This window comes from Octopus bimaculoides, chromosome 23 (assembly GCF_001194135.2).
Source record: "Octopus bimaculoides isolate UCB-OBI-ISO-001 chromosome 23, ASM119413v2, whole genome shotgun sequence".
Lineage (NCBI taxonomy): Eukaryota > Metazoa > Mollusca > Cephalopoda > Octopoda > Octopodidae > Octopus > Octopus bimaculoides.
Genome location: NC_069003.1, coordinates 25,579,148 through 25,590,415, shown reverse-complemented (window position 1 = coordinate 25,590,415; position 11,268 = coordinate 25,579,148). Strand labels below are relative to the sequence as shown.

Below are 11,268 nucleotides of genomic sequence, written 5' to 3'. Positions count from 1 at the left end.
ACACATGAAAGAGACAAATACAGGTAGAAACTGACACATGTACATAAGCCTTACACACACACACACACACACACACACACAAAGTTACCTACAGGTAAATACATATGAGAACACACACACACACACACACACACACACATCAGGGATCCCATCAAACACACATTCCAGTGGCAAGTGCCTACAGATCAGCCCTCTTATTCCAAGGCCAATTAGGGTTTTTTTTCTGTTGCTTCCCTTGTGGATATACTCACCTATGTGTGTGTGTTTGTATATGTATTATTATAGTAATAAAAAGTTTCTATTGTAAATATTGTATATCATCATCATCATTGTTTAACGTCCGCTTTCCATGCTAGCATGGGTTGGACGATTTGACTGGGGACTGGTGAACCAGATGGCTACACCAAGCTGCAATCTGATTTGGCAGAGTTTCTACAGCTGGATGCCCTTCCTAACGCCAACCACTCCGAGAGTGTAGTGGGTGCTTTTACGTGCCACCGGCACAAGGGCCAGTCACACAGTACTGGCAACGACCATGCTCAAAAAGGTGTATGTTATGTGCCACCTGCATAAGAGCCAGTCCAGGGGCACTGGCACCGATCTTGCTTGAAAGTCCTTACACATGCCACGGGCACAAGTGCCAGAAAGGCGACGCTGGGCACAGGTGCCATCCCAATTTCGCTTTGTGTATGTGTGTGTGTGTATACATTTTATTTATTTAATTTTAGAAAAAATTGAAGCATGTCTTTGTCAATTCTGGAGCATATTAAATGTATTTTGTGTGTGACTTTTGGCCCATCCTGTATTAAAGAAGTGGTTGATAGATTGAAACTCTATAATCTCATTTACAATTTTTGTCTGACATTTAAACTTTAAGCCTCAATGATTTGTTTTGTTTTCAGTATTTATGATAAAGCCACCCATTTGTGTGCATTTGACACTGGTTTGATAGAAAAGAATGTTGAGCTCTACTTCAGTGGAGTTGTCAAGCCAATTTATGATGAAAACCCAAGTGCTGATGGTATGGTTGTATTTTCTGGTTCCTTTTCTGTTTTTTTTTTAATTTATTTCTCTCCTATTTTTGTTTCCATGGAAACAGAATTTTATTTAGAAATATGTTAGTCAGGATACGGTCTGTTTCTACTGGTCATATGACTTCCAGTCTGGCAGCTGCTTGCAAAGAGCTAATGGGAGACTCTCTATGTGTTTGCTTGATCTACTAGATATAGCTGCCAGTTCTCCCTACCATCTTAAAAAAAAAAAAGAGAATGAAGGAAGAACCCTGTTTCTGTGTAATCTTAAACAGACAAGATGGTCATAGATATTCTCAATCAACATTGACCAAGGGTTAAAATGACAATGTCCAGGTAGATTTTGCAGTTGTTCACTTACTAACTTGTTTCTGTTTGACTGACAAAGAAATTTCATCTTCTGTTGATGAAACTTTTGACCTTTTACTTGTTCCAGTCATTAGATTGCAGCCATGCTGGGGCATTACCTTGGGGAATTTTAGTTGAACTAAGGGACTCTTGTACTTATTTTCTTTAAAGTTTACTACTTAGTCTGTGGAGGTGCAATGGCGCAGTGGACTCGCGGTCATAGGATCGCGGTTTCGATTCCCAGACCGGGCATTGTGAGTGTTTATTGAGCGAAAACACCTAAAGCTCCACGAGGCTCTGGCAGGGGATGGTGGTGAACCCTGCTGTACTCTTCCACCTCAACTTTCTCTCACTCTTTCTTCCTGTTTCTGTTGTGCCTGTAATTCAAAGGGTCAGCCTTGTCACACTGTCGCGCTGAATATCCCCGAGAACTACGTTATGGGTACACGTGTCTGTGGAGTGCTCAGCCACTTGCATGTTAATTTCATGAGCAGGCTGTTTTGTTGATCGGATCAACTGGAACCCTCGATGTCGTAAGCGACGGAGTGCCAACAACAACACTACTTAGTCTATTAGTCCTTTTTGTCAAACCACTAAGTTACTGTGATATAAACAACTCAACACTAGAGTTCAAGCCATGGAGGGGGACAAACACAGACACAAGGACACATACACACGTGTGTGTGTACAATGCCTGAGGCTAAAGTAGAAGACACTTGCTCAAGGTGCCATGCAGTGGGACTGAACCGGGAACCATGTGGTTGGGAAGCAACCTTCTTACCACGTAGCCACCATGCCTGTGCTTGTAAGATGAAGATGATGATGATTTACACTTCACTGGTCAGCAGAGAGAAGTTAAGGTGGTTTACACCTGTAAAACCATATATTAATTCGCTAATGTACTATAAAAAAAGAACCTTGTTTTATTTTTCTATAAAGTAAATGTTCACCTCGATTAACTTCTTAGCCCAGTAGCCATGTCTATATCTAACTTAATATTTTGATACCTCCTACTGCTGTAGGAATCTTGGAGTCAAGGTTTCTTCCTCTTCCCTTCCCCCACATTAATGTCAATGCATTGCTGTAGTAACCAGAAGCCAGCACTAGAAACTATTTAGCTCAAACTATGATGTCATTGTTAAAGCAATGTTGTTTTGTCTTTGTTGATTTCAGGTGGTGTCCCTTGTAAAACAATGGGACCGATCAATGAATGGTGGACTGCAGGGTTTGATGGTGGAGAAAATTCTTTAATTGGTTTCACAACAGGTAATATTTGCAGTTTCTCAGGTGGAACTTTTACTTTTCATTCTGTGTGTGTTGCTGTTGTTGCTAATGATGCTGTTATGGCTGTTGTTGTTAAGCTGACTTAATTGGTAAAGCATCAGATTTTCTCAGTTTACCAATCATTTAGAGCTGTGTTTCTCAACTTGTTTACCCTTGTGTAACCCTTAAAATAAATTGCATGTCTCAAGGAACCTCTGCACAAAAAATATTGTATACCATATCTTTTTCATATTTTTTCATCATAGTTCATGTAAATAAATATATATATATATATAACTACAGTTCTCATATTCATTATAGTTCATGTAAATATATATATACACACACATATATATATATATATATATATATATATATATATATATATATATAACTACAGTTCTGATATTCGGTTAAAATGTCTTACGGTTAAGCTGGTTCCCATGCATTTCCCTGAAGAGAAGATTACATTCTTATCAACATCACCTATTCCTATGGAAGGTATAATTTGTAATCTTCGAAACATATGTTGGAAATAAAAGTATTCAGTTAACCTATGCGTTTTACTCCATTCACTAAATTTTTATATATCCATATATATTAGAAAAAATAAGGTACTCAGAGATCTGGATGGTTGTACATTTACAGATTTTTATTAATATGTCACATGTTTTTATAAATCATATATTATCGCTTGCATGTACTCTAAGAAATTCTTTAGATTTTGAAGAATCTATTAGAGTAGATAAAAGCGCTAATATATGATTTATAAAAACATGTGACATATTAATAAAAATCTGTAAATGTACAACCATCCAGATCTTTGAGTACCTTATTATTTTCTCTAATATATCATACTTGTACATCATCTCTAAACCTTCTACGATGATGATGATGATATATATAGTTGTTATATTTTTTGATAACATAATAGGTTAGATAGGATGATGTCTATATTACAATAACCAATAATATGTTGTGCATATATAGTATTATTACGATCATGAAATTAGCATTAGCTTATCTCACTCTTTCTCGTGGAACCCTGGTTGAGAAGCACTGATTTAGTGTGGACTGGGTGTTGCCTTTTCTAGCACTAATGGGGTTGCCTTGTAGATTGCAAGGCAAAAGAGAGCTCCAATGACTGAAAGAGTAGAAGTTAAAGTATGATGGAAGAAACAGGTTTAAAATCATAATGATTGATGCTATTTAAGACCTTGTTTTAATGTAATAGGAAAAGACAACATAAGAAATATGCAAAGAGATCCTTGAAAAGAACTGCAATGTGTTTGGAATGTTGGATCTGTGGATTGTTTCTGATTTTCAATTTGCTGCTGCTATGCTATGAGAATATTCGAAGACAGCACTAATATAGTTTTGTAACAACGTCCTCTTTTTGTCATGAAATCTCATTCATTTCATGGTGACTCCTAACTGTTCTCTTTTTCCTTTCTACCTTCTAGCTTATGCTGATTATATTTTAATGTCTCCCAGTAAAATTTATTCCCCATTTATGGACATCATGAGGGAGAAGATCTATCTTTCCAAAATTGCCATTGAATTCTTACAGAGTAACCTTGATGCCACTTATGAAGATTTGCTCAATAAAATTCAGGTCAGTTCCTTTGCTTGGCAGAATTGGTTTCTTTTGTCATTTTATTATTATTATTGTTAAGGCGGCAAACTGGCAGAATTGTTAGCACTCAGGCAAAATGCTTAATGGCAATTTGTCTTTATGTTCAGCATTCAAATTCCATCAAAGTCAATTTTGCGTTTCATCTTTTCAGAGTCAATAAAATAAGTACCAGTTGAATATTGAGATCGATGTAATCTTCTAGCCCCTTCCCCACCAGAATTTCAGGTCTTGTGCCTATAGTAGAAAGGATTACTATTACCTCTGCCTTAGGGAAGGCAGAGGTAAAAATGTTTTCAGTTGTGTTTGTTTGTTTGTGGACAAGATATCTCAAGGACCGCTGGATGGATTTGGATGAAACTTTCAGGAATGTTGACCTCATGACTGGCACGAACTGATTAGATTTTGGGATTGATCCGGTACCTGACAAGAATTCTGGATAGTTTGTTATATTTACTTCACATGATTACGATCTTATGTTAACTTTCAAGTCTCTCTCTCAATTATCTCCCTTTAGGCTTAACTATTTTGAAGAGTGAATTTAACTTTGGCTTGTATTAGATAAGGATCAACTATTTATTAATGTTACTAAATTTTCTACAGCCACTTCACATTCCATGGCTACCATTGGGATCAATCAGGTACCGGACAAGGATTCTGGATTATTTTTCCAGATTAAAAAATTTTTGTGAACAGTCAGGTTCATTTTTAGTATTCTTGTTTGTGAGAGCAGTCAAGTTTTATTTCAGATATTCTCATTTTAAAAATCAACTCTGACTAATTGTTGAGAGGACGTTGGTGTTGCTTTGGCAGAGGTTTGCACTCTCTGAGGGCTCTTATTATTATTATTAGAATCAACAGTCTCCATTAACACCAATATTTTGGGTGGCAGCGGAGGCGGGGAGAGTTCATATACAAAAATGCTTATATTTCAGTCTTAAGCAATTATAATTGCCAAAAATGAATCTTTTTTTCTTTTGTTCAGAAAATATAGTTTATTGCATAGAAATATATTTTATCACATGTAAAAATATCTCATGAAAATCTGTTTTATCATTTGCTCAGATAACAGTTCCACCAAATGGCATCACCAATATCCCTACTGAAGATGCTTTGTTGCGCCATGCCCAGTTTGTCGTTGATCAGGTAAGTCATCTTCCTCACCTTCATCCAGGTAAAACCGCTTAAAAGAACACCACCTTTTATTCTCAATATTACCAAAAAAGTGGAGGTACGTGGCTTAGTGGTTAAGGTATTGGACACATGATTGTAAGATTGTGGTTTCCATTCCTGGACCAGGCGATGTGTTTTGCTCTTGATGGACCAGCATCCTATCCAGTGGGGAGAATATATGCGCCACATCATCATCGTCGTTTAACGTCCACTTTCTATGCGAGCATGGGTTGGATGATTTGACTGAGGACTGGGGAAGCCAGATGGTTACACCAGGCTCCAATCTGATTTGGCAGAGTTTCTACAGCTGGATGCCCTTCCTAATGCCAACCACTCCGAGAGTGTAGTGGGTGCTTTTATGTGCCACCTGCACAGGAGCCAGTTCGGCGGCACTGGCAACGATCTCGCTCAAATGTCTTTACACATGCCATCCAGCACAAGTGCCAGGAAGGCGACGCTGGGCACAGGTGCCATGATGATTTCGCTTTCGCTTGCCCCAACAGGTCTTCGCAAGCCGAGTTTCATGTCCAATGAAGGAGACGACGTTGGCATGGGTGCCAGAAACCGTAAGCTGGCCCTAGGAGTCTATATGACTTTATCCTTCATCCTTATCTTTATTTTATCTACAAAAAATAACTAATCTAAGCCATATCATCATTACAGCCATCATTGTTATTACATTAACAATTATTAACATTTTTTTGGTGGGGTGAGATTGATGCAAAAATGTCAAAGGTGCAATATTGCAATCCCCAATATCACTATCACTATCATCGTCATCATCACCACTACTACTACCATCACCATCATTAATATCATACCACCACCACCACCACCTCTTGTTATACATTCCTATCTTTCTATGTTTAGGTTCAAAGTTATGATGAAGCTGCTGATGATGACGAAGCTCTCCTCATCACAACACCTTGTATGAGGGCGTTGATCAAACTTTCAGGAGTCACTCTTGGCAAACGGTACTTTGTTCTTCATTTTTAGTTTTTAGTTTCTTTACAAGAAAGGTTCACGATATTCTTTGAGGGGTCAATGTTTATAACTATTGTGAAAGTTTTTTTCTTAAAACTAGTTTGGTATATGTTTTAGTATAAAACCATTATGATAATTGCGGAGATGTACTTGCATAGCAAGTGACCTGATCTGAGATCGTGTGCTGGAACAAAAACAATTGCAGCGTGGAAGGTGTTTATAAGCCATTTAAAATAACACACAAAAACCGTTAGATTCACTTCAACATTTAAATTTAATTTTCCAAAATATTTTCGTCGCTTTGGGACCGTGACCTGTTCACTGACAAAGCTGCATATAACACACATGCATGTATACATGGAATTTTGTCAGTGAACAGGTCGCGGTCTCAAAGCAACGACAATATTTTGACAAATTAAATTTAAATGTTGAAGTGAATCTGACGGTTTTTGTGTTATTTTAAATGGCTTATAAACACCTTCCATGCTGCAACCATTATGATAATTCTTTATTATTAAGCTACTACATGCTGTATTAGTAAGGATGTTCTTTTGAAGTTTGGTGCCAAGTTTCCTCAAATCTCAAGAATCTTTCTTAGAATACAAGATGGTATTATTCTGTAAATCAACTATGCAAGTCTCAATTCCAATACCTTTCAGTTTCTTAGATGGCAATTTGGGTGTTGTGGTGTTAAAGGCACCAGTTACCATGGGAATAATTTTTGCTTTATATTATTAGTTATTATTCAGGCAGTGAGCTGGCAGAACCGTTTGCACGCTGGAGAAAATGCTTAGCAATATTACATTCGTTTTTACGTTCTGAGTTTAAATTCCACCAAAGTTGACTTGTCTTTTTGGGGTTGATAAAATAAGTATCAGTTAAACGCTGGGGTCGATGTAATTGGCTTACCACCTCCCATGAAATTGCAGGCCTTGTGCCAAAATTATTACTATTCTCTGGAAAATGATGGAGCTGGCAAAATTATTAGCTCATTTGGAAAAAAAAATGCTTTATGGTATTTATTCTGGCTCTTTATGTTCTGGATTCATTTCCCACTGAGGCCAACTTTACCTTTCATTTCTTCAGAGTCAATAACATAAGGTTCTAGTCATGTATTAAAGTTGATGGTATCAACTAAACCTCCCCCTTCAAAATTGCTGTCCTTGTGTCTAAATCAGATTTTTTTTTTCATCTAGAAGGTTGAAAGACAGTTAATCTATACCTTGTCTTGTTACTATGGAAACAGGCACCAGTATGTGTGTGGCTTTCAATTGGCTAAAATTACCCAAAATTTGCAAATTTTAAAAGCTATTAACTTTTTATTTATTAATTAATTGCAAAAGTGAATTTCATTTCCATAATTAGCATACAAAACTACATCAATACACCAAATTTGAAATCAAATGGAACAAAATTAAAGGAATTGAAAAGTGTCAGGCAAACAGAAAAGATCCTGATAAAGTGCTACAGTGAACTTATTACCCCTTTCTGATATCTATTTAAGTTGGGTTGATCTTTTGAGATCTAAATGTTTCTTTACTGATACAACCAAAAAGAGATGGTGGTATTTTAACTGTTAAACTCTTGTTTAGTTCTGTAATCTATCAACTTGTTCAGCTTAGCTTTAGAGAGTGCATGTGTGCTGGAGAGATTCTCACAATCAAGTTTGCACAGAGCATGGTGCTGAGATGTGTTTTCATTATTTCTTTTACAGGAGGGCTCTACGTAAGCAGCTCCGTGAACCAAAAGTGAAGTCAAAGGATACACAAACAATGGCTGCCACAACGTCTCTTGTGCGTAACATTTTCGACAGCATGTTCCAGGGACAGATAGATGACAATGGGTTTTCTGCCACTCGCAGGAAAAGATGCGGTATTTGTGAGGTAAGTTGTGTTGAGTTTTGGTCACATGAAATATTTTTTATCAACTGGACTCTCTAAGAACTGGAGGGAACCTGTGGAAGAAGTACACCTAGTAAGATGTGGGACAAGGTGGTGAAATATGACCTTTAGATGTTGAGTCTCATGGAGGCGATGACAAGAGACCAAGACTTTTGGCGATTTGTTGTGCTTGAGAAGACGCATCAGGCTAAGTGAAATTGTAGTTGTGGCCAGTATCAGTGTGACACACAAGAGGCACTCATGCCAGTGACACAATGAAAGGCACCTGTGCCAGTGACTCTTGAAAGATACCCAGTACACTCAATAAAGTGTTAGGAAGAGGATCCAACTGTAGCAACCAAACCAAAACAGACTAGAACCTGGTATAGCTCTCTGGCTTATCAGCTCCAGTCAAACCATCTTACTCATGCTAGCATGGAAAACAGATGCTAAATGAAATTATGAATGATCAGAGGTTGATTACCAAAGAATGTCTTCTTCAAAGACACAGTTGGACCATAATTATTTTAGTGTCTCCTCTGGTTCACTTGTGATAGAATTGAATGCGTGACCATGTTATCAGTTTTATCATAGCCTAAAGAGGACTTAAACTCTATACCATGAGCTGAAAAAAATTACACGGCTGCTGCTGTTACTACTTCTCCTACTATTATTATTACTTGCTGAAATGGGTCATTTCATCATGAAGTAATTATTTATGGCAAACTAAATTGGGTTGAATACATCTCACAGTGTAGTGTGAGTGGCTGAATATTCCATAGACTCTTGTACATTAATGTAATATTCAGAAAGAATCAGCCTGACACAGTGTCATAAAGCTGGTCCTTTGTTCAAATTATGCATTCAATCTCATTTTGCCCAGAGTTTATCCCTTTAGTTTCACTCACAAGGCTGTAGTAGAACTCAAAACACCTAGGAACCAACAGTGGGTTTGAACCCAGAACCTCATTACAGTAACCTCCCAGTTAAGTACATACAAAATCTTCAAGAATCCCAGGTTCAAATTCATCAACAATTTATTCTACAGCAACATTGATGAACATCTAAATAGGTAATAAAGGGCTCGAGGTATGTGATATCTTGTGAAGTTTATTGTTTATTGACAGGAAAGATGACTGATATAATCTAAAACCTTGCTGTGATTGGCTGCATGCATACATTCGTGCAACTGATTTGCTACCAGTGTTGCTAAGTTGCATACTTAAGATTGTTGTAGTGCGAAGCTAACTTATTATTAAGCAGTTTAGAACGGAGTTCTGTAGTTGGTCTTTTACTGGTTTCAATCTGCTAGCCTTGATCCCTGTGATTGGATGGAAGCCAATGTTTTTTAACAGTAACCTTCTACTTGTCCAAAGCAGTTTCATAATTTTGTCCTAAATGTCCCTACTTCTTTTCAAACTTTTAGTTCACCTTTGTTTCATATGTACTGAGTAATATAAAGCTTTCTTTTCCTATATAAGTCAAGAGGTTAAAAGGAGTGTAAATGTTCCTGGTAAGGTAGCATTAGATGTTAGTTGTTCACCATGGTCCCTCAATATTTCAGGTTTGTCAACAACCAGATTGTGGTAAATGCAAGGCTTGTAGAGACATGGTTAAATTTGGAGGATCAGGCAGGAGCAAACAGTGCTGTGTTCAAAGAAGGTATGTCACAGTTTTATTTTATAATTTAGTCTTAGTATCCTAATTTCAGAATAAATACACCCTATTTCCTGCATGTTGGAGGCAACCTAAAAGAATATTGGCAACAGGAAAAAGCATTTGGCTATACAATACTGTATTGAAACAAAATGTCTTACTCATGGTTCCTATTATTGGGACAACAAACTCCATGTTGAGAAGTAACGTTTATCACCATATCAATATGGCTATTCCATAAGACTCGATGTTACTACCGTTTTTAACTCCAGGAGGAGCCTCCTCCAGCTGGTTATCAATCCAGTCTGCACTCAATATATATTGCAAGCATGGGAGCGAACCCCTACCATCTTCTAGCAGACGATGGTCATCATCAGACTGTATGCTTTGGGGCTATTTATGCCCATTGTCAGAGGTGAGCACCCATCCACTAGAGATAGCAGTAATTCATTCCAGCTCACAATAATGATTTACTGCTATCTCTAGCAGACAGGTGTTAACCATTGATGATGGGCACATAGCCTGAAACCATATGGTTTGGTGATCCCCGTCATCTGCTAGAAAATGGTAGGGGTTCACTCCCCTGCTTGCAATATATATCAGGTGCAGATTGCATCAATAATCAGCTGGAGGAGGTTCCTCTTGGGGTTAAAAACAAGAGTAATTGTGATAAACATTACTTATCAGTATAGTTACTCGATGTTTTATGCAAGGAAAATGATTTTGACCTTTTTGTTAACCCTATTTCTTATGAAACACGCAAGTTTCCTCAAATCTCACAGATCATTTTTAGAACACAGGATGGTACTGTTCTATAAATCAACAATGCAAGTCACAATTTCAATACCTTTCAGCCTGGTTGTTGTGCCAAGGGCATCAATTACCACAGGAATAATTGTCATTTTATGTTATCGTTATTAAAGTGGTGCACTGGCAGAATCATTTGCATTCAGGGCAAAATGCTTTGTTTTATTTCATCCATCTTTATGTTCTGAGTTCAAATTCTGCTGAGGTCGACTGTGTCTTCTATCTTTTCAGAGTTGATAAAATAAGTACCAGTTGAACACTGGCATTGATGGAATTGACTTACCCCATCCAAAATTGCTGGCCTTGTGCCAAAATTTGAAACCATCGTTGTTGTTGTTGTTGTTGCTGCTGCTGTTGTTGTTGTTGTTGTTGCTGTTGCTGTTGCTGTTGCTGTTGCTGTTGTTGTTGTTTGCAAACTGGCAGAATCATTAGTATGCTGGGCAAAATGCTTAGTGGCATTTCATCTGTCTTTATGTTCTGAATTCAAAATCTG

At 37.5% G+C, this 11,268-nt stretch overlaps 1 protein-coding gene across 1 annotated transcript in view; it reads left to right on the top strand.

Annotated features, from left to right (window-relative positions):
* Window positions 1-11,268, top strand: part of LOC106877272 (DNA (cytosine-5)-methyltransferase 1) — a 60,528-nt gene that overhangs the window by 18,104 nt on the left and 31,156 nt on the right. Inside the window, exons 10-16 of the mRNA XM_014926136.2 lie at window positions 903-1,021; window positions 2,553-2,645; window positions 4,106-4,257; window positions 5,341-5,421; window positions 6,319-6,422; window positions 8,147-8,315; window positions 9,877-9,974. Coding sequence (XP_014781622.1) covers window positions 903-1,021; window positions 2,553-2,645; window positions 4,106-4,257; window positions 5,341-5,421; window positions 6,319-6,422; window positions 8,147-8,315; window positions 9,877-9,974 — 816 coding nt within the window. The remainder of the gene's footprint in view (window positions 1-902; window positions 1,022-2,552; window positions 2,646-4,105; window positions 4,258-5,340; window positions 5,422-6,318; window positions 6,423-8,146; window positions 8,316-9,876; window positions 9,975-11,268) is intronic.